This window comes from Podarcis pityusensis, assembly GCF_964106645.2.
Source record: "Podarcis pityusensis genome assembly, chromosome: 1".
Taxonomy (NCBI): Eukaryota; Metazoa; Chordata; class Lepidosauria; order Squamata; family Lacertidae; genus Podarcis; species Podarcis pityusensis.
This window is the reverse complement of record NC_138028.1, coordinates 90,881,240-90,905,060: the sequence shown is the minus strand read 5'-3', so window position 1 is coordinate 90,905,060 and position 23,821 is coordinate 90,881,240. Positions and strand designations below refer to the sequence as shown.

At 43.2% G+C, this 23,821-nt stretch overlaps 1 protein-coding gene across 3 annotated transcripts; it reads right to left on the bottom strand.

Annotated features, from left to right (window-relative positions):
- Positions 1-572: 572 nt before the first annotated feature.
- On the bottom strand, positions 573-4,952 carry TMEM177 (transmembrane protein 177). 3 transcript variants are annotated; one of them, XM_081008821.1, is made up of 2 exons: positions 3,691-4,952; positions 573-1,728 (listed from the first exon to the last, which is right to left on the bottom strand). In XM_081008821.1, exon 2 carries the CDS (start codon positions 1,712-1,714, stop codon positions 779-781), a length of 936 nt encoding a protein of 311 aa, XP_080864947.1. In that variant the 5' UTR covers positions 1,715-1,728; positions 3,691-4,952; the 3' UTR covers positions 573-778. The 3 variants fall into 3 exon arrangements, with proteins under 3 accessions (XP_080864947.1, XP_080864948.1, XP_080864949.1); XM_081008822.1 differs by having other exon boundaries at positions 3,646-3,710; XM_081008823.1 differs by lacking the exon at positions 3,691-4,952 and adding an exon at positions 3,627-3,650.
- Positions 4,953-23,821: the final 18,869 nt, after the last annotated feature.

The window sequence follows — 23,821 nt, the reverse complement described above, 5'->3', positions numbered from 1 at the left end:
ACCGACCAGGAGGGAGAGAACGCGCCAGTCGGGCATGTGTCTCTGCCAGGGCCTTACACGAGAGTAGGACTATCCTAACAGTGCAATGGGTCACTGAATCTGGCTGTTAATGTTAAGATTGTGGTTAGGATAACAATTGGCATTAAGGAATCAGAATGGGGGAATAGCATTTACACTAGATGCAGGTTTACACTGGGGAATAACATGGAACCATACAGGGCACCAGTAGCCTCATAGGCTCTGCTGAAAGTTTCAGCATTCTCAACACATGGATTCAATATTTAGCTAAACTTTCCTCCATAATCCGCAAGGACTAGAAACTTGCTTCCTCCATCTTTTCTTTAGATGTTCCTAAAGACACCAAGTTGCATGGCAGTTCTGCACCTGCCCACAGCTCTGCACACCACCCACTCTTTACATTAACAAGAGCACATCATGCTGCCCTCTGCATTTTATGTTCATTCAAAATAATATGCAAAATAAAGAGAATACTAGCTCTTCCAGCTCTGTGCTTGGCAAGCAACACTCCCTCAGAGTTTTAAGATGGAATTTAGAGGCATGTAGGACACAGAACCTTTGAAGCGAAGCTTTAATTTTTAAAGACAACCAGTGCATCCAGGACAGGGAGAAAAAATAAAATCAAGCCCCTTCTCCTCCCCGCCCCCCAAATAATAATAATGGAAATGCTAATGAAATCCTATGAAAAATGAAACCAGGCTGCAGTGTTCCAAAGAGAATACATAATCTAGAAGCTCAAAATTCAGCAGTGCCTCTACTCCTATGCCTGGGGCATGCTTAAAATATTGATAATCAAGTCTCTTCTGGAAGTGTATGATGCGTGCTTTAATCTGAACCAGTATCTTGGGAAAAGATTGCCACTTGGGGCATATATCTGCTCTCCTCGCTTGCCCATGAGCGTGCGGAAAATCTTGTTCTGGGACAGAATTTTATTATAGAACTCCACTCCACCTCTAGCAAAGCTGGTGGAAATGGTGGCTGTATTTCTGTCTGTCCTGTAATCCATTGCCTGACTCACAGCGTCGTACGAGAGACAATAGCCCACAAACCCAATCGCCATTACAGCAACGTTGTAAAGGCCTCTTAAGAGCACTGGACCCGAATACAAGCCCAGGAGCTGCTTTATGGCTACCCCAGAAATCCAAGTCCCAGCTAAACAAACGGGGGCAACGGCAGCACATATGAAGGGTCCGTTGCTTTGCAAGTACATGAGCTCTCTTGCAATGGCAAACTTCTGAGCCTCCGGAGAAAGGGTCAGGGCCTCCTTCAAGGCCAGGCCTTCTGTGCTGTCCCAGTCCACTTCTTTGCCTTCAATCACGACAACGTGGCTGGCAGTCCTGTTATCATCACTGTCTGCACCACTGAAATGGGCAGGAATGCCCACGACACAGCCTGCAGGCAACCATGGAAGCCCAGCGCTCACTGGGTGGAAGCTGTAGGCCACAAAGGCTTGGTAACGATTTGCTGATTTTACTCTGACGTCGCTGATGATGTCACGGAACAGGATCTGTAATTTTCCTGAGAGCTCCATTGGTTTCCCCTTGACCCAAGCCTGATACAATGGTCTGAATGTCTCCTCAGGAAAGATGTGAAAAGTCAGGTTAGCACCAAAGAGTCCAGCACAGGAAACTGCCAGGAAACCAGTCCTGTGCCTCTCCACCATGGCCACTGTCTTACAAAGGAACCGAACTGCCATATTCAGCTGCTGGCCTGTTCAATGTCAAGACAAGTGATGAATTAGCAGACTTACACATAAGCTCCATCTATGCTATACATTTAAAACAGTATCATGCCACTTTAAATGGTCGTGGCTTTTCCCAAATAGTGCTGGGAAGTATAGTTTCTTAGGGGAGCTAAGAGTTGTTAGCACACCCCTATTCCCCTCACAGAGCTACAGTTCCCCGAGTGGTTTAACAGTCAATGCCTCTGAGAATTGTGAGGGGAATGGGGTCTCCTAACAACACTCAGACAGTTCCCAGGAATCTGGGGGGGGGGGGGGGACCATGACTGGTTAATCACAAAATGGTGGCAGTGGGAGCCTGGCTAAACAGAAAGGACAGAGTAAATTGCTCAAGAAGCTGAGTACAAGGCAGAGTTTGGGTTCGAAACCACTCCTTTGGTCCCAGTGTTTTCTGCTGCAAATCGAAAAGCCATTTCAAAGGTGGTAAAAGTGAAATAAAACTTGTCCAAGAAATTGTGCACAGGGAAAAGCTGAAGCTCAGAACACAAAATCAAGTGTTCAGATGCTAAATACATTTTCCAAGATTAACTTTTTGTCCTGAAATCCGAGTTCCCATTTCACAGGTAGGGATGTGAGCACTCACAAAAATCAGAGTTAGTATTCATTTTCTTGGTCCCAGATGTTGTTGTGTAGTGTATACAGTGGTACCTCGGGTTAAGTACTTAATTCGTTCCGGAGGTCCGTTCTTAACCTGAAACTGTGCTTAACCTGAAGCACCACTTTAGCTAATGGAGCCTCCTGCTGCCGCTGTGCCGCCAGAGCCCGATTTCTGTTCTTATCCTGAAGCAAAGTTTTTAACCTGAAGCACTATTTCTGGGTTAGCGGAGTCTGTAACCTGAAGCGTATGTAACAGGAGGTACCACTGTATAACTAAATACTTTATTGCTAGTTAGTCTCAGGCAATAGATATAAAGAGAGTCAGTGTGGTATAATGGATATCAAGCTAGGACTTGCGAGATCCAGGTTCAAATCTCTATTCAACTCACTGTGATTGTATCTCAGCCTAATCTACCTTGCAGGGTTCTTATGAAGATAAAAATGACAGAGAGACAGCTATGACATATGCATGGTATGTTAAGGGTGCTTCTGGACTGCTTCTGTTTTGGGGGGTGGGATTCAATCACATACAAAATTTGAGTGTTTGTCAATCTGGCAGTATTGCACTACTCCCCACCCCACCCCAATCAGACTCTTTGCAATAAGGGAAGTGACAGGAAGTTGGAATAAGGCGACACTGTGGAAACCTCCTGCAAACAAATCATTTTGAATGCCCAAGACTGGTCATCTGGAAGCAACCTAAGTAACAATAATACATGCCTACAAGCAGTGCTATTTTTTTTTCCTAGAAAAAGAGGTGCTGGAACTTGTCATTAATACCTCCCTTGTTCTCTTAAAATGGCAATGGTGCCCACCTGAGAGGTGCCGGAACTGAGTTCTGGTGAGTTCCAGCTGAAAAAAAGCCTTGCCTACAAGGCCAGTTATTATGTCATTGCAGTGTAAGTATAAATGCCATGCTTTTTATAGCGTACCACAGACATAGCATAAAACAGATGCCACCCTAAACACTAATTTGCCAAAATAGCAGGTCATGCAACAAGATAACAAGTCAACCTATACTAATTGCAGATCGCAGAATTTAGCTGGGGGGGGGGGCCCTGAAACCCCCCCTCTAATTTTAACTAATTTTGCATCTAACTGCAACTAATTGTATCCATGCTTCGTTCCGTTTTGAACCCCTTCCATTTACAGAGGCAATTCTGAAACACGATTAAACGCGCATAAAAGCATCAAAAAACTACAACGCTCCCCCTCCGTTTTTAAGCACTGGTAATGGGCACGCGCTAAGGATAAGGACCTGATCTCCTACCAGCAGAATGGGCCAATACCTCTTTTAGCAACGCGGTGTTAAATCCCAACTCATTTCTACCTACCCACACTCCACCCGCAGCAGCAGCAGCAGCTTGAATTAATATACCGGAAAGGGAAAACGCACGTGGGTGCCGTAAAGAAAGTCAGCTGCTGAGAAAGCGGCGTGCTCAAGCTTAGCAAGAGAAAATAGCCGGCGGGAGTTCCGGGTTGCCTTGGCGACGAGGAACCCCTGCTGTTGCAAAAGGAATTGAAGCCCCCCCCCCCCCTACCGCCGGGCTATAATTGGACCTTTCACGTGTCTTCTTCTTGTGGTTCTCGATTTTGCCTTAGCCCGTTTTCCTGTCCTGGAGGATGGAGCGGGGAGGAAGACGCATATAATATATCCCACAAGGCAGCCAACACGAAGAGGTTTATTGAGCAAAGCTGAAATGCAAATTCGGGGAGTTTGCAAATGCAAACTGAAATGCAAACGGATAGAGAAAAGAAAGGAGGTGCCCTCGAAGTAATATATATGTGCAAATCATCCTTTGCAAGGGCGCGTTGCTCGGGCCAGTTACCCACGAGCCAGCTCCTTGGCGGGGCTTCTTTGCGAGAAGGGCCGCGCTGCTCATCTCCTCCCTGCAGCCCTTGCAAAGGAGGGCCTGCCTGACTCATAGCCACCCCCCCAACCCTCTCGTTTCCGCCAAGCTGCAGGCATATAGGCAGCGTTTGGCTTCGCCCTGCCGCCCCAGGGGCGCGGAGGAAAGGCGCAGACTGGGCAGCTGCCGAGCTGGCTTGCCATGCCTGCTGCCCTCGCCTACTACCGCGGACAGCTGCGCAGCCCGCCAGGAGCCTCGGAGGAACAGAGCAGCCATTGATCATGGCAAGGCTGGGCGAGATCTCTCACAGGAGAGGCATTCTGCGAGAAGCGTCCCGCTCTCTCTCAAGCCCTTCTGCTTTGTTGCACCGCCTTGTTAGGGGGTTAAGGTTTTTAAAAGGAAGTGTGTTTATGTGTGTGGCGGGTAGGCGGGGGTGATAAAGGCTACTCGCCTCGCAAAATAATCGCAATTAAGTTCCCTTAATCGCAGTCAAGAGGGTCGTTGTTGGGGGCTTCTTCCCCCCTTTTCTTTTGCACAACAAATGCACGCTTGTTATTTCTTGGGCCACGCAGTTTCCTCGGAGCTTGTGCTTCTGTTGTCATGATGGTGTGGCCGAGTGTGTTACAACTAACTTTCCTCCCCAGGAATGCACTGGTTTTTGGAGAGAGTTATGAAGCGCGCTAATGTCTGGGAAGGCTAATATTAGCCAAAACCTGTTGGTGTGATACACACAGCAAAAGAGCAGCAAAATAAACCCACCCCTCTCTTACCCACTCTTTTGTGGATCTTCCTTTAGAATAAATATATATTAAATTGTTTACAAATTGTATACACTCTTCTGAGATTTGTTATTTAGTCGTGTCTGACTCTTTGTGACCCCCATGGACCAGAGCACGCCGGGAACTCATGTCTTCCTCTGCCTCCCACAGCTTGGTCAAACACATGTCCATAGCTTCAAGAAGACTGTCCAACCATCTCGTCCTCTCTTCTGTTTATGATTTCTCTAACGTGGCTCATGCTAGCATTTTATGGTCATTACGAGACTTGCACTTTGAGCCTGGAAGGATAAACACCCATTGTCTATGACACAATGCCTTGAGGACCATTCTGGCTACATTGGAAGATACTCCTAGACATCTGTTTCATGTGGATACCCATATAAACAACTGGAGGGCTTATATTAAACCAGAAGTAGCTAATGTAGCCACCTGCTATTGTTGGCCTGCAACTCCCATAACCCCTTACCATTTACCATGCTGGCTGGGGCTGATGGGAGTTGGAGTGCAAAAACATCTGTAGGGCACCATATTGACTCCCCATGTACAGTGGTACCTCGGGTTACAGACGTTTCAGGTTACAGACGCTTCAGGCTACAGACTCCGCTAACCCAGAAATAGTACCTTGGGTTAAGAACTTTGCTTCAGAATGAGAACAGAAATCGTGCGGCGGCAGCGGGAGGCCTCATTAGCTAAAGTGGTACCTTTGGTTAAGAATAGTTTCAGGTTAAGAACGGACCTCCAGAACAAATTAAGTTCTTAACCTGAGTTATCACTGTATTAATGTTTAAGTTCGAATGGATGTATTGGTGGTTATTGTAGCCTTAATATGAGCCTTTGGTGGTTTTTAAGAAATTTGTTATTTTTCATATATTATTTCTTTTTCTTTCATAAAAAGGTGTTTATATTCCCTTAATATTTTCCCTCCCTCACTTAGTTAAATTTGCAAATAAAAAATTAACGTATGTTTTTAATATTTGATCTTTCTTGCTATGATCCAAGTTTCTCACTACACTCATGAACAAAAGTGATGGCTAAAGATCCTAGTTTTCAAAGATCCTTTAATTTGCATTGTTGTATTTATTAGCAGTGCTACTCTTAGAAGTGGTGATGGGCTGCTTGTGGACCAATGTATTAAAGCTGAATCCTGATAAGACAGAAGTGTTGCATGTCTGAGGACTGGGGACTGAGAAGTGGAAGAAGCAGGCCTGTAGATTAAGAATGCTCCTTGACCCAACATTGTCACTGAAGGCTTCAGGGGCCACTGTGGCTAGGAGTGCCTATTTCCAGCTACAGCTGGTTTGCTAGGTATGGCACCCTTTGGACACTGTAATCACTGTAATGAAATAAATAAACTATGCATAGTTTTCCAAATGCAGCTGTACCATAGATTTACATAAACAAACTGTGATACGTTAAATCTAACAGTGCTTCTTAATGGTACTGTACTGATTTTTGTTCAGACTGGGGTAACTTTTTCAGTCAGTCTGCTAGGTGGTGCTAGAGGACATGCTCTAAGCTAGTCATTTAGTGGAAATATATATTTATGTATTAACTGAAAGCAAAGTCCATGTAGGATTTTGCCTGATCTTCTGTCTGCACTATTCTGCATAAGGCTTTGTTGACTGCTGCCACATTAATTAAAGTGTTGGCTCTTATGAATGATGAGGTATGAAAACTCTGGCTGCATGAGTCCCTTTTTGGATAGTGAACACCATTTGTTTATTTGGAATAGTTTTCATTGTTAAGCACGTGGTGCTCTTTATGGAGACATTTATTTGTTCTATTTTTTGAACGTACCCCCAAACACCTCCCCACATGGTTCTTTTCTTCCCACCTTCCCTATTTACTAAGGAATAAAAACCACCTGTACCAAACCTTGATATTTGAAAACCGACAAATCTATAGATTGAGCAGCTGCTGTAATGCATTGGCTGTTTGATGGAAGAATTCAGGGTCATTGCTAGCACGAAGCCAGAACATGGTACCCAAAATATGAAGAGAAATTTATCCTGCCATTCACACAATATGGTAAATGCTTATTTTTCATACATGGAGATGCTTTGTGTAGGGAGGTTGTAGTGTAAAACAATAGCTAGGTGACAAGTTTTATTTGCTTATGAATAGCAAGTCACAAACTCTAGCATGCTATTTAAGACATGTCAACACATCATGCATTCCTATTTGTCAGAAAGCTCAATGATCCTTGTGATGCCTGACCACATATCACAAGGGTCCGAACATGGGAACATAGAAAGCTGTCAGACACCTGGTCCATTTAGTATTGTCTACACTGACTGGTGGTGGCACTCCAGGAGAGTGCAGAAAGGTTTTAAAATCAGAAATGCAATGCAATGGCTGGCAAACCTATTGAATTAGCAAGTGTGTCAGCTTCCCGCAGTTCATATATAGTACCCTGCAGTTGCACATCTGCCTTCAGGGATTAGGCAACTGATCTGCAGCACTGTTTAGGCTGTGAACACACCATACATTTAAAGTACATGGGAGAAAATATTGGGAACCATAGCCTACCCCCCTCACAGAGCTACAGCTCCCTGCACCTTAACAAACTACAGTTTAGGGGAAGTCACATACTTCAAATAGAGTATACATTTCATTCTGCCTCAGCAGTGTCGAACCCATTGCAAATTCCTGCCTTGGCAGCATAAGCTTAGCTGTCTTTTTCCTTCTAAGACGGCATTCCTCTTCCACCCCCGGTTTATGTTTTATTTGATTCCATAGGCCTTCCTGAAATGCAGCGTGTATAATAAAGCTGTTGGTTTGAGTATTATGCGTTAAGTATTAGAAGAAAAACAGCCCTGAGTCTAAATTAAGAAGCTGCTTATTCCTGTTTCTCATTCCAGCTGGTTTTCAGAGAATGAATTAATGCCCATAAAAATCAGAAATAAAACTACGTTGGAGCACATAAATACTTTTAATTTGTAGATGTACCATTTGCCACTACAGGAACCCATCTAGTAAAGTGGCAGTTGTAATAAATGCCAGTAAAGAATTAAAGAAAAGACCCTTTTGTTCAACCCTTCCCAGGAATAATGTATATAAACAGACAAGAGCGAGGACCTGTAATGCTTCCTGAATACAGGTCACTTGTGATGCAAGCGCCGCTTGCCATCTGCAGTTCACCATGCTGTTATGAGTCATTGTAACACCATCAGCAGCAGTCCTGACCCGCACATGGTATTGATCTCATACACATTTCTCATGGCAATCTGAGTCTACCAGTGTTCTGACACTTGTTTCCTGAGGGAGGAGGAAGCATTCTTTCCCAAATAGCCTGCGACAGCTGTGCATAAGAAAACAATCACATGCATCTCCCTATTGGCGTGCCCATTATGTGTGAGGAAATTTCCCTCTCCACACCGTGGCAAACACTGGTGGATTCAGTATACGGTGGAAAGAAACATCTCTTAGGCCTACACACACACCGTGCTTTGGGGGTGAGGATGCTTCCCTGAGGTATTGTCTCATAAGGTTAATGGTATTCATGCAGCCAAGTGGAATAGACCCTTGGGCCAAAAATGGAATCTTTTATAGGTGGGCACAAGCTAGGGGCCCACAGGGACCTAAAGTTACAGTTAGAACTGGTGGAGAATTGTAGCCCTCAACTTGAACAGTGCAGTGTAAGAGGAAGGATTTAAACCAGAATTGGGGGACTTCTGGCCTTTGGCCATGCTGGCTGGGGCAGATGGGAGCTGGATCCCAGCAACACCTGGAGGGCCACAGGTTCCCCACCCCTGGTTTAAACCCTTCCACTTCACACCCTAAACCTGAGCACAGTTGTGCTGCAGCACTGTGGAGGTTTTTATGAGGTTGGCTGAATGGTACAGCTCCTGGTTTTGTGACATTTCACATGCCACATAGTCACCTTAAGAAGCCCTCTGAGAGAAGCAGGTGCTCATGGATGAAGCCTGAATGCCCTATCAGCAGTGCTGGAAAACTGTGCACCAGCTACCCTAAAATGAGACCAATCAGAATCTGTCTGTAAATCCTCAGAACTCCTTTCGGAAAATATAATATTAGCTAAAAAAATGTTCACAGGGAGCTATTTACCCTAACTTGTTTTGCATCCCTTCCCTTTCTTTGTTTAACAACTACTGGCTCTATCACCAACACTTCTGTGCTTTAATCTGATTGGGCATTTCCAGATGACCTGCTTATTGAGTATTCAACTTGTTTTGTTTGCAGGGAGATTAAATGATGTTGCACCACAGCAAGTGTTACCTCACACTTTCCAGTGCATTTCCCCTTTAGTCTCCTTATCTCAAAATGTCTAGTCTTTTGGAGAAGCAGATTTGTTGTGCAGGGCCGTCCAATTGACGTTAATTGCACAACTTGAATTTGCCAGTGTGTGACTGAATCTCACCTGAAAAACAGTGACAGTGTGGAAGCACTCCAAGATTCAATTCACTTCTTGCACCAACACAGCTTCAGCAAGTTTGTAGTACCAGAGTGCCTGCCAAATGCCATCTTGCAGAGAAACCACTGGATTTTTAAAAATAAAAATACATTTTATTTATCATTTAAAAATATATCACAAAATCCAGAAGAGAACGAAAAAAACTCTTCACAGATGAATATTACATAAAATATCAGTGCATATAGTAATACAGTGGTACCTCAGGTTACATATGTTTCAGGTTACAGACTCCGCTAACCCAGAAATAGTGCTTCAGGTTAAGAACTTTGCTTCAGGATGAGAACAGAAATTGTGCTCCGGCTGTGCGGCAGCAGCGGGAGGCCCCATTAGCTAAAGTGGTGCTTCAGGTTAAGAACAGTTTCAGGTTAAGAACGGACCTCCGGAATGAATTAAGTACTTAACCCGAGGTACCACTGTACTTATACCCCATACCCAATGTTTAATTTATCTATTGTCATGGATAGATGGATGGAATGAAAGATAGATAAATAGATTGACAGATAGATAGATAAATTTGGGACAGTCCCCAAAGACATTATCATTTTATGTTCTTTCTGACATTTGTGTTCACCTCATCCATCAGCTTTTACTGTCATCTGCTGGTCACCTTTTCCATTCATTCCAAATGCAAAATGGCCGCCTGTAACTCACCAGTCACTCCCAAACCTTCCATTTTAATTTCCAAACACAATGAACTAGGGCTGGTTATCTTTCAGCTTTGAAAAGCAATCAGTCAGGCCCTCTGTCTGAAATACTAAGGGAAAGACTAATCCCTCCCTGTGGCACTGGATTCAGCCTGTAATCACTGTCACTTCCCTGGGTCAAACTCTGAATTCCATTAGGGTAGGACATAACTACAGAGAAAATCCATTGAAAGAAGCACTTGTGGAAGAGCTGCACAGTCCTTTCCCTTAATTTTATCTCTCCAATGCATCCAAAAGTGACAATTTTCCTGAGCTGATTCAAAGTAGGAGACTGAGTAGTACCAGACGCAACAAACCGCCTGACTTTCACCAGCAGGAAGAATGCATCAGCGATGAATTTCTGGCTTTTATGGGAAGAAATAATTGAACCCACTTCCTAATCCATAATTCCTTTAAAAAAATAAATGGACTCACATGCAAAATGTATGTTTATGAAACTGAAATCTCTGAAAATGTTTATTAGTGATCTCTGCCCCACTCATTGGCACTGTAGTGTAAGCCACTGAGCCTTGGGCTTGCCGATCAGAAGGTCAGTGGTTCGAATCCCCATGACGGGGTGAGCTCCCGTTGTTTGGTCCCTGCTCCTGCTAACCTAGCAGTTCGAAAGCATGTCAAAGTGCAAGTAGATAAATAGGTAACACTCCGGCGGGAGGGTAAACACCGTTTCCATACGCTGCTCTGGTTTTGCCAGAAGCGGCTTAGTCATGCTGGCCACATGACCCAGAAGCTGTACGCTGGCTCCCTCGGCCAGTAAAGCGAGATGAGCGCCGCAACCCCAGAGTCATTTGTGACTAGACTTAACTGTCAGGAGTCCTTTACCTTTACCTTTTTACCCCACTCATAATATTTCCTGAGGAGAAGGCAGAGTAGAGCAAAAGGGCCATAGCTCAGTAGGAAGGCTCATTTTTTGCTTGCAGAAGTTTCCAGGTTCAACTCCTCCTGCCTGAAACAATGGAGAGCCTCTCCCAGTCAGTCAGTGTTGAGCATACTAAGCTACATGACCAATGGAATAAGGCAGCTTCCTACATATTCCTATATTAAACTGTTTTAAATCTGTAGTGCTAATAAACCCATATATTAATCTATGCCCTGGTCTTCTGTTGTAAAGCAGTATCCTTGAAAATAGAGTCCCTACAGGTTGTCTAATACAAAGCTGACGCCTTTCTAGCCTGTCTGTGCAATGGTTTTGATGAAGAGCCATATATTGGTTTTTTAAATTCATATTCTGGCTGTCTGGAGGCATGACACATGTGTGCGTGATTTCATTGCTGCAATAAAGAAAAGAAGGAGTCAGAAGAGAATTAATTTATGGATAGCTCAGAAAGAGATGGATGCGGGTAGCGAAGGGAGAAGTGGAGCCAGAGATTATGCCGTTTTATCTTAATAGTGCTGGAGAACAGAACCAGGAAATGAGATTACAGTCCTATCTTTACATGCAAATACGATTCAGTTTCTTTGCATCTCTTAGTCATGATGCATTTGCTAGAGATGTGCATGTTTCTGATTGAAATGGACGGCATCCAGAGGTTAATATGAGCCAGAGCTCAGCTCCAGCATTTATTTTGAATGCTTGCCTTAGAACATAGGAAATATAGAAGAGAATGCTTCAGAGCATGAGCAGAGAGCCTTTCTTCAACTGCTGGATTTTTCAATCCATTTTTTCAGATTATGAGTATGCAGGGGCATTCCGAGGCAGGGGTGGAGGATGGGGTGGTGCGCCCCGGGTGTCATTCCAAAGGGGGGAAAACCAAATGCTGCCCCCGATTGGCGGCACCCTCAGGGCACATGCCCCGCCCCCTGGGATGTGCACTACGCCCCCTTGGACGCACACCACGCTGCCCAGGACGAGCACCGCTCTGGGTACTGGAGCAGGTTGCTCCGCCTCTGTGAGTATGTTGTAAAATCTGAGGATGAGGCTTCTGGGCTTGCTTCAGAATCAAGATAGGAAGTTTTAGAAGCTTAGCCTATCACACAACCATTGACAAAATGTTACTAACTGATTGGTTTCTGGTCAGATGTAAAGAGTAAAATCTGACTGAATTTTATTTTTTCGCATTAAAAAAAAAATCCCTTCACACAACAGCCAAAATGGCTCACCTTGACTATTTGCTTATTAATTTACTAAGGCTGCAATCTGAGCCTCACTTTTCTGTGTGTAAGCACCACAGAATTCCATAGGACTTCTGAGTATGCATGATTAGGAATCCAGCCTTACATCCTTTCTAATATATCTGTAGAGAGCCAGTGTGATACAGTGGTTAGGGTCCTAGATTGGGACCTGGGAGACCAGGGTTCAAATGCCCACTCAGCCATGCTGTTCACTGGGTATCCTTGGGCCAGTCACTATCTCCTAGCCTAAACTACTTCCCAGCATTGTTGTGAGGATAATATGGAGAGGGAGAGAGCCATGTACAGGTACACCAGCTTGAGCTCCTTGGAGGAAAGGTGGGATGTAAACAAAAGGTGGGATATAACAAAAATAAATAAATAAACTTTACTTATGTGCCTGCCTAATAAAGAAGTTCTCCCAGTGGTTCACAAACCAAACAAACCAACATTAAAGTAGATATACATTATGTTCTAGATTGTCAAGGTGAGAGCCTGGGAGCTGGTCAGAAATAATTCACAAGGTGTCGGTGAAGTTAACTCTTTCTTCAAAGAAACAAGACAGCTAGGAAACAAAGCAACTCTTCCCGATAGTTCTCGCCCCACTAAGGCAGTTGCAAGGAAGAAGAAGAAGAAGAAGAAGAAGAAGAAGAGTAGTTTGGATTTGATATCCCGCTTTATCACTACCCTAAGGAGTCTCAAAGTGGCTAACATTCTCCTTTCCCTTCCTCCCCCACAACAAACACTCTGTGAGGTGAGTGGGGCTGAGAAACTTCAGACAAGTGTGACTAGCCCAGCAGCTCCATGTGGAGGAGCGGAGACGCGAACCCGGTTCCCCAGATTACAAGTCTATTGCTCTTAACCACTACACCACTTTTCCACAGTTCTCTAAGTCTCCTCCTCCCCAGTTCCTTCCCAAGCAATTGGAGGCATCTTGTCTGTCTTTGCTCCACCCTCTTCGTACCTCTTCAGGTTCTGGAAGACCAGGGGGCAGGGGAGCTGGTCGCAGCAGGAGCAGAAGACTCCCTGGCTTCTTCAGCAGCCTGACTCATTGCTGCCTCTCGGCCCCGCTACTCTCCAGCCTCTGCTTCTGGACTGCTCTCTGCCACAGTCTCTTCCTGCTCACTAAACCCTGTTACCTCTTCAGTTTCCAACACCTTCTCCTCCCAGTCTGCTCCCTCTTCTTCCTCTGATCACTTATCATTGTCCCACCTCCAATCTCCTGGCTCTGAGCCTTCTTGCCTTGGGATTTCCCTTGGGGATTCCCCAGCTGATGCCTCCCACCACTCCTCTGTATCCAGCCAGTTTCATGAACTCGGTCATGATAGAAAAGGATGAGCAGCTACTCTGCTCAGCAATGGAGTTTCCTCCTTAAGAAAGGTCTACATATAGACAGATGCATTGAGATTTCAGATGGTACAGATAAATTTGGCTAATTTATTTGTTTGCTAAATGTAAATACCACCCTTTCTCCCAAAGGAGTTCAGGAAGATATACTGGGCAACATAATTGTAGAGAAAGATGATGCACAGGTTTATGTGCTTCTGGCATTGGTAATATCCTGGTATTGAATACATAAATTATCTTTCAGGTTAAATATTAACATTATACCAGTAAGCTCGCAGGAGACAAACTATCAACTCAGAGAACAGTTATTAAAGGCTGCTGATTGATTCTTTGAGAAAGAAGTGTACACATGGTATATTAACAAGACCATCATAAACGATCAGCGAACTCAATTCTTTGAACCCCAATCCTTAGGTAGCCGAACAGGCATGATTCATGCACAAGAGGAAGAGATCAGCAGGATTAGGGGAACACAAATATCTGCAGATGTACAAAAGATGGGGGGGGGGCCTTTAAAGGGGTGGTGGTGAGAAATCCAAACCAGCCCAATGAGGACTGTGCATGCTCAGTTAAAATGCTGACTGTTAGAGGGGTGGGATGGGACAATTGTCCCGGAAAAAGGCATGGTTGTGTGGAGCACAGAACAGGAGCATTCCACGCTGCAACATTTTGCTGAAGGTCCAGCTCAAATCCACTTAAAGCACTCCTATCACTTTAACGGTGATGCTCCCCCACCACCAAGAATCCTGAGAACTGTATTTTGTTAAGGCTGCTGAATGTTGTAGCTTCACAATGCTTCAGTTCCCATCACTCAGGAAGATTGTGGACCTTTGCTGTACAATGTTTTAAAGCACTGAATGCTTAATTCAATTAAACATATATTCACCCCTGCCTTCTTTTTTTTGAAAAATAAAGGCCTAATTTGTTTTTTGAATGTTGAAAAACTGCCAGAGGGTGGTTCATGATATTACCAGTACAGTGGTACCTTGGGTTAAGAACTTAATTCTTTCTGGAGGTCCGTTCTTAACCTGAAACTGTTCTTACCCTGAAGCACCACTTTAGCTAATGGGGCCTCCCGCTGCCGCTGCGGGCCGGAGCACGATTTCTGTTCTCATCCTGAAGCAAAGTTCTTAACCCGAGGTAATATTTCTGGGTTAGAGGAGTCTGTAACCCGAAGCGTCTGTAACCTGAAGCGTCTGTAACCCAAGGTACCACTGTACTATCCAGTCAGCTTTGCACTGGATACAGCTAGGTTCTCCTCTGTATGGATAGGCTCACAATAGTGTTGTACTCAACTAACTTTTACGAAGAATATGCCCATTGAAATGAATGAACCTTCATTAGTCACGGTAATTACTTTCAATAGGTCCACCCTGAGTAAAAGTTAAATGAATAAAACTAACAGTATACTAGGTGACACTTGACTTAAGAGTCATAGAATTGCAGAGTTGGGCGGGGTCCCAAGGGGTCATCGACTCCCTGCGATGCCTCTTAAAGCACTATACATTTAAAGCACATCCAAAGCACACACACCGCTCACTGAGTTTTGGGAACTGCAGTTTGATAAGGATGTGAATATCTAGAGCCCTGTGAGGAAAACCACAGTTCCCATGATTCTTGGGGTGTGTTCAGAAATGTACTGTACTTTAAATGTGTGAGTTTCATGTTGCTATTCTGTTCTTGAGATAATAAAAAGGTAAAGGGACCCTGACCATTAGGTCCAGTCATGACCGACTCTGGGGTTGTGTGCTCATCTTGCTCTATAGGCCGAGGGAGCCGGCGTTTGCCCGCAGACAGCTTCCGGGTCATGTGGCCAGCATGACTAAGCCGCTTCTGGTGAACCAGAGCAGCACACAGAAACGCTGTTTACCTTCCCGCCGGAGCGGTACCTATTTATCTACTTGCACTTTGACATGCTTTCGAACTGCTAGGTTGGCAGGAGCAGGGACCGAACAACGGGAGCTCACCCCGTCGCGGGGATTCGAACCGCCGACCTTCTGATCGGCAAGTCCTAGGCTCTATGGTTTAACCCACAGCGCCACCTGCATCCCTTGAGATAATAGTTCCTGTCTAACTTTTTGGCAGAGGTGCCCTCTAAGTCTTGAAAGGACAAAGGGAAGATTTGTCATGTGAACAAAATGGAGGACGTGTGCTTTCCATTGCTGAAATTATGTACATCTGTATGCATAACAAATATGGGCTTTAAACTGCTTCTTTTTCTTCATCTCATTGCGTTCTCCCACTTGTGTTCTGGCAGCTACTCACGTGCCTAGCAAACGCAGAGAATTTAGAAAAGAGGATGCCTTCGATTCCTCCCTCTCCAGACCCCACCATTTATCTGTTTTCCTTTACTTAAACTCCCTTTTCTGTCAAGCAAAAGAATACTGCTACCTTCCCATCTGCCAACTCTTACTAGAGACGATCGGCTGCTACACATTCCCTCTGAGCACAGCGTTGTCACTGCAAATGTGAGCCCAGAAGGCAGTTTCTGAAATGAAAGGAAATATGTATTTAAGGAGGGGGGGAGAGAGGAAAGCTTTCAAGTTAAGCAATGCTCCCACTTCACAGAGACCCAGGGGCACAGTGGCAGCTGGTACAAACACTCCTGCTTGAAGTGAAATACTACCTGAGGCAGTTTCATGCACTAGATTTTCCTGACTTTGTTTAAAGTAGTCTGAGTAAAACCTGGTGTCTTTGGAAAACATGCTTGAGATGCATCTGTGGCAACTGAGAGCTTTGCATTTGTTTGCTTGTTTATTCATACATATATACATATATACATACATACTTACAGCCTATCCGCATCATTCTATTGTGATATGAAGAGCCCATTTTGGACTCAATTCTGCTTTTTAACATCTATATGAAAGCACCAGGAGAGATCATCAGCGGGTTTGGGTTGGGTGTTCTCCAGTATGCAGATGATACCCAGCTCTAGCTCTTGTTTAAATCGAAACCAGTGAAATGTGAACGTCCTGTGTCTGGAAGTGGTTGGGGGGAATGGCAGTCAATGGATTGAGGTTGAATCTTGACAAGACAGAAGTACTATTTCTGGGGGACAAGTGGTAGGCAGGTGTGGGGGATTCTCTGGTCCTGAATGGGGTAACTGTGCCCCTAAAGGACCAGGTGTGCAGCCTGGGAGTCATTTTGGACTCACAGCTGTCCATGGAGGTGCAGGTCAATTCTGTGTCCAAGGCAGCTGTCTACCAGCTCCATCTGGTACAACGGCTGAGACCCTATGAGCCTGCACATGGTTGCGCCAAGGTGGTACATACTTTGGTTACCTCCCGCTTAGACTACTGCAATGTGCTTTACATGGGGCTAACTTTAAAGGTGACTTGGAAACTACAACTAATCCAGAATGCAGCTGCCAGACTGGTGACTGTGAGGGGCCGCCAAGATCATATAACACTGGTCCTAAGAGATCTACACTGGCCCCCAGTATGTTTCTGACCACAATTCAAAGACCTTTAAAAAGAAACCTTGACTTATGTTTTGTCAAAACTGCATGGCTTCCTTAGATTCTGCAACCATCTGTGTAAGGGCACCAGTAAACAACCCAACATATAGACATACAGATCTTTAACTTGCACATTTCCACATAGATCAACTTTTGTAAATTTAAACTGAACAATGTATTCCTTTAAGAAAAAGACAATGTGTAAGAAGGAGATGGAGGAGAGTGGGTGGTTAGTTATTTCTTTACTGCAGATTGACAGGCTGGCAGATTCAGAAAGAGAAAAAGGGCTTTTGTTCAGTTTCATATATAGTACAATACAGGCAGCTGACATTTTTTCCCCCTCTGACACCCACAACCTAGATAATCACACTGCATATTTTAGTTACTGTATGCAATGCAGCAAGAGAAACTTTAAGAGAAAGCATAAACACTTGAGAAAAGCTGTACACTTGATACTGATTAGCCAAGTAGTCAAACTATTAAACGATGAAACCAGAATTCATAAAAGACCAGTGAATCTTCTCTAAGGGTTCCAAAGAAGATACCCATCTAGAATGAGTATGAAAAAAGTGCTTGTATGCATATAATATTACCTTTAATTATTATTGTTATTTTCAAAAAATATTGTGGCAACTTAAAAACAGGCAGATTTATTGTGACATAAACCTCTGTAGGCTAGAGGACACTTTGTCAAAACACATCTTGTGTTTTCTACAGTTGGCAGATACATGCATTAGAACATAAATATATACAGCACCTGCTCATTGGAATGTCCTACACATTAATATTAGACAGGTACCTTTACTATACTGCTTTCGGCATCTGCTAAAAAACTTTTTTGTTATGGCAAGCCTACCCAGGCATGGAATTTTTGGTATATAATTTGATTATGTGGAATTGTTTTGAAATTGCTGGTTTTATTTACATTTAAAAGATTTGCATTAACTTGCTTTTCATGTTTCTTTTTAACAGTAATTTTTAATTGCTTTAAAAAAAATATGAAACAAGTTCTTTGTAAAGCACAGAGGAAGGCCTTTTGTCAGGTCATTTCAGAGAAGAATCTCTGTTATCTCCTGGCAGGGCTGGGGAAGTCCCTTGTCTGAAACCCTGGACAGCTCTTGTCAGTCAGTGTTGACAACCCTCAGCTTGATGAGCTAATAATGGCTTCCTATTTAGCCAGAATCTAGTACTAAAAGGGTTTTAGAACTGATTCAAGAATTTGGTCAAGTGGCGGGATTTAAATTGAATAAGTTAAAAACCAAGGTTTTAGAGAAAAATTTAACACCGATTGAAAGAGAGAGGTTTCAGAATGAGACAGGTTTAACAGTGGTTAAGAAAGATAAATATTCGGGGATTAATATGACAGCAAAAAATGGGAACTTATTTAAAGAAAACTATGAAAAATGCTGGTCTGAAGTGAAAAAAGATTTAGAAATTTGGTCAAATTTGAAGCTTTCACTGCTGGGCCGTATTGCTGCGATAAAAATGAATGTATTGCCTAGAATGTTGTTTTTGTTCCAAACTTTGCAGATTGTGGACAAAATGGATTGTTTCAAGAGGTGGCAGAAAGATATTTCTAAATTTGTCTGGCAGGGCAAGAAGCCTAGAATAAAATTTAAAATACTAACAGATGCAAAGGAAAGAGGTGGATTTGCCCTGCCAGACCTTAAACTTTATTATGAATCAGCAGCTTTTTGCTGGTTGAAAGAATGGCTACTTCTTGAAAACACTGACATTTTGGACTTGGAAGGTTTTAATAATGTATTTGGATGGCATGCATATCTATGGTATGATAAGGTCAAAGCACATAAAGCATTTAGAAACCATATTGTCAGGAAAGTGCTATTTAATGTTTGGTTAAGATATAAGGATTTGCTAGAAAACAAAACCCCAAGGTGGCTGTCACCAATGGAAGCGAAAGCCTTGAAAAAGGTCAATATGGAGGTCAAATGGCCGAAATATTGGGAAATTCTGGAACAAGACGGAGATAGACTGAAATTGCAGAGTTTTGAAAAACTAAAAAACAAAGTGCGAGACTGGCTTCATTATTATCAGATAATGGAGGCATTTAAATTGGACAGGAAAATTGGCTTCCAGGTGGAAAGATCCAAATTAGAAACAGAATTGTTAGAACCCAAAACTAAGAATTTGTCAAGAATGTATAACTTGCTGCTGAAATGGAATACTCAGGATGAAACGGTAAAATCGGCTATGATTAAATGGGCACAGGACGTTGGTCATAATATTATGTTCGCTGACTGGGAACAGTTATGGACCACACGTATGAAATTTACGGCATGTAATGCCTTAAGAGAGAATATTATGAAAATGATATACAGGTGGTACATAACCCCAGTCAAGCTTGCAAAAATCTATCACTTGCCCGATAACAAATGTTGGAAATGTAAAGAAACTGAAGGTACATTTTTTCACCTTTGGTGGACGTGCCCAAAGATTAAGGCTTTCTGGGAAATGATATATAATGAATTAAAAAAGGTATTTAAGTATACCTTCCCTAAGAAACCAGAGGCCTTTCTCCTGGGCATAGTCGGCCAAATGGTGTTAAAAAAGGATAGAACTTTCTTTATGTATGCAACAACAGCAGCAAGAATACTTATTGCAAAGCATTGGAAGACACAAGAACTTCCCACGCTGGAGGAATGGCAGATGAAACTTATGGACCATATGGAATTGGCGGAAATGACTGGTAGAATCCGTGACCAGGGAGAAGAGTCGATGGAGGAAGATTGGAAGAAATTCAAAGACTATCTTCAGAAACATTGTAAAATTAAAGAATGTTAGAGTGATGTTGGACTGAAAATAAGCGGTTTCCAGCTGTACAGGTTAAAGCCAATGAAAGACTAAGATTAAAAATTAGGATTAAAGATGTTTAAAGAAATGGAAATTTGATATTAAGAGGAAAAACCTCAACGGTATATGATACTAAGACTAAAGATCAGGTTTAAAGAAGTTGAAGTTATATATTTTAATATTTTATTAAAGCTAAAGATTGGGATTAAAAAAGTGGAAAAGAAATTGCTGGACAAACAATTTGGATTGGAATACAAAAGAGGGAGGTATGAGGAAGTCCAGAAAATAAGTAACTAAAAAACGGAAATGGAAAAGAGATACTGTTTTTAATTGTTATGTTTTTTGTTCTTTTATTGTTGAATTTTGTTTTTGTGTGTGTGTGTTTTTGTTATATGTATGGTGTATGTTTTTCTTTTTTCTTTTCTTTGTTGCTCAAAACTTTAATAAAAAATTATAAAAAAATAATAAAAAATAATGGCTTCCTATTTTTCCATGTCCCAGATGGTTTCTGAGGTTCCTGCAGCACAGTGAACACCATCAAGTTCAAAATTGTCCTCTGGAATTTCGCATTTGCTTACATTTTCTTTTAAAGAGCAAGGAGTACTCCAGAGAACTCTTTTACATTGCTAATAAGCCATGAACACACTCGAGAAAGAAATGAGAGGGCTTTGTATACTTATTTGGAATACAAGTTGTAATTTAAGGGAATGCCTGTTACTGGAAAATAATTAGGCTGGTCCCGTTGAGGCACTAGACATCCCCCTCCAGTGTGTGTTTACACTTTTTTAATGTCAGCTTTAGTCATCATCCTCTTGCTTGGCTGCTGCAGAAAATCAAGCAGAGCAAGGCTGAGTCTGGGCCTGCAGATTGTCCAAGTCTCAGGCCTGTGCTTACTTGAAGAACAATTCTCCCTCTCTCCTTGGTTCCATAGGGAGGCCTGGCTTCAATATGATACTCTGCAGATGGATCTTTGGACTCCAGCTCATCACTCATAACCACTGTAAATAGATGTCACTGTGCAGAGCTCATTTATAAAGGCAGATCTATGGCTTTGCTCCTAAAATCTGTACGTCAGGTTTATCCTGAGTAATGCTTTAGTTACTGGGGAATATCTTTAAGAATTACCCAGTGCTGTCAAGGGACCTACTTTTCTTTGGCCCTTATCTTTCTCTAGAAATCAGGGGACCACTTAATCACGATGAGATATACGTTGCCTGTAATGGCCTCTTTGATTTACGTCCCGGTCCCTGCTCTTTATTTTGAACCCTCCAGCATTATTAGCTGGCAGAAGCAGGAAAAGACCCCGTGAAATGGGGAGACTTTGTGCTGAATTAGCTCTATAGCGGTGTGAATTATTCATGGCTCTGGGATGGCTCTACAGCTAAAGGACTGGTGAACCCCATGGCAATTGACAGTGATCGATCAGGAAGATGGGTAGCCACAATTAATCGGCCAAAGGTAGGTGATGCACGCCTGGCTACTAGAAGTGGGTCCTGGAGGCAACACATGGTAAGAAGCTGGTAGAATGATGACTTCTGGGTAAATGAGATGAACTGGCAGGCAGACATTGAGTAAGGACAAAAACCAACAACAATCTTGGTGTGTTCATTTAGTAATAAACCACTTAAAATCACTGAGAGGTTTCCCCTCCCTTTTAGTGATTTGTGTATGCTTGGGCATTACACAGATCTTTTTGTGCACGTATGCAGATTTGTATTCTATCCTGTTCTGCTTGGCCCAGAGTGGCTAATGGTACTATTGAATGGCATATCCATGACTCTTACAGAGATGTTTGATGGGATTTGCTTGTCCTGCAGGTGTTTTCTTGGTAATTTGAGGCTGCAATTTCCTTGGTCAGTGCGTCCAGGCAGCTTGAGAGTACATGACTGAGAGGTGAGGCTGCCAAATCCAATGTTCCAGCAAAAAGATCCAGTTGTACAAAACGTCTGGCAGGAACAGAAAAACTCCTTATCATTCTGGTTATCTGTAGCTTGACTCTGCCAGAATGCAATCCATTTTTTTCCTCTTTCCATATTTACACATGGATAACACAAAGTCCTCTTGAGGCTTGTGTGGGTGTGTGTTTATGTATGATACCCTTAATTTTTAAAATGAAAACTGCTGAGTGTGGGTTTTTGTGGGGTGTGTCTATAAACAAGGACTGATAAAAAAGAAAGCTGTAATCTGTACATTGGTCCAGAAGACTTAAGCCTTCCTGCCTCCTAACAGTCTCATGTGACTTTAGGCAATTCCCTGCATTACCCTTTACTTAACATGGTTACTTAGTGTCTCATAGAAAGGAATCTCTCTGAATTATAAACCACAGTGAAGTTCCACCTGGAAGTCCTTCTCTGACAGTGGCTCCCACTGTTGGCTGATGCCCACTGGGACTGGGAGGATGGAAGACAAGGAGACAGACAGTAAGCAGAGCCAATGGCAGCCAGAGCTAATTCTAGTTTTGCCCTATCCTCCTCCCCGGCAGAGTTCTATGCAAGAGCAACACTGAGGAAGCTGGCAGGCAATTCCACCCATTGGACTTGTTGTCAATATGAAAGCAGACACAGAGGCTGGCTAAGGGCAGGCTGATGTTGGTGGGGTCTTAAACAACTATTGCCCAGTAGCAAATATCACTTTTTTATGTGCAAGGTGCTTGAGAAGTTGGTGGCGGTATCACTTTAGGTATGCTCAGAGGAACTGACTACTTGCATCCATTCCAGTCCAGCTTCAGATCTGGCCATGACATTGAAACTGCCTTGGTTGTTGTCCTGATTGATAACATTTGCCAGAAGAGACAGAGGGAGCGTGAGCCTGCTCGTTCTCCTTGATACCTCAGCGGCTTTCAATACCGGTGACAAACTTTTTTAGCAGGGGACCGGTCCACTGTCCCTCAGACTTTGTGGGGAGCCGGACTATATTTTGAAAAAGAAAAAAAAAGAACGAATTCCTATGCCCCACAAATAACCCAGAGATGCATTTTAAATAAAAGTACACGTCCTACTCATGTAAAAACATGCTGATTTCTGGACCATCCGTGGGCTGGATTTAGAAGGCGATTGGGCTGGGCCTTAGTTTGCCTACCCATGATCTGGAGTAAGGTGTCATCAATAGGCAGAGAACACCCAGCTTTGACCCGGGAGAGGTGATTGAGGTGTTAGTGCTTGAAGGTGGTGAAACGAAGAGGTGTTATAACACACAACTCAGTCTCACATCCAGGAGGTGGGGAGATGGCTTCTCATGGTGGGTTTGCACTCCTCTGGAAGGAGAAGGTTCACAGCTTGGGGGTTGCTTCTGGATTCAGCACGGTCAGGCGGTCTCAGTGGCTAGGAATGCCTTTCTCTAGCTACAACTGATTCATTACCTATTCCCCTTTTTTGGACAGAGATGAGCAGGCCATTGTATTCCATGCTCTGGTAACTTCCAGATTGGATCATTAGAATGCACCATGCTTAGGACCAGTGCTTTCCCCCTAGGAAAACAGGTGCCTGTGGTATAGGTGCAATATACTCTGAACAAAAGGCTAAATTAATTGTAAATAATGTGGTGATGGAAGAATTTAAGATAGAAAAAGGGACACGACAGGGGTGCCCAATCTCCCCACTGCTTTTTATATCGGTCCTGGAGGTTCTGCTGAATATGATTAGAAGGGACCGGTTGGTTAAAGGTATACAGGTCGGAGCCAAACAGTACAAACTGAGAGCATTTGCAGATGACTTAGTATTGACGTTACAGGAGCCAGAATCTAGTACTAAAAGGGTTTTAGAACTAATTCAAGAATTTGGTCAACTGGCAGGATTTAAACTGAACAAGTTAAAAACTAAGGTTTTAGAGAAAAATTTAACACCGATTGAAAGAGAGAGGTTTCAGAATGAGACAGGCCTGACTGTGGTTAAGAAAGTGAAATACCTGGGGATTAATATGACAGCCAAAAATGGGAACTTATTTAAAGATAATTATGAAAAATGTTGGACAGAAG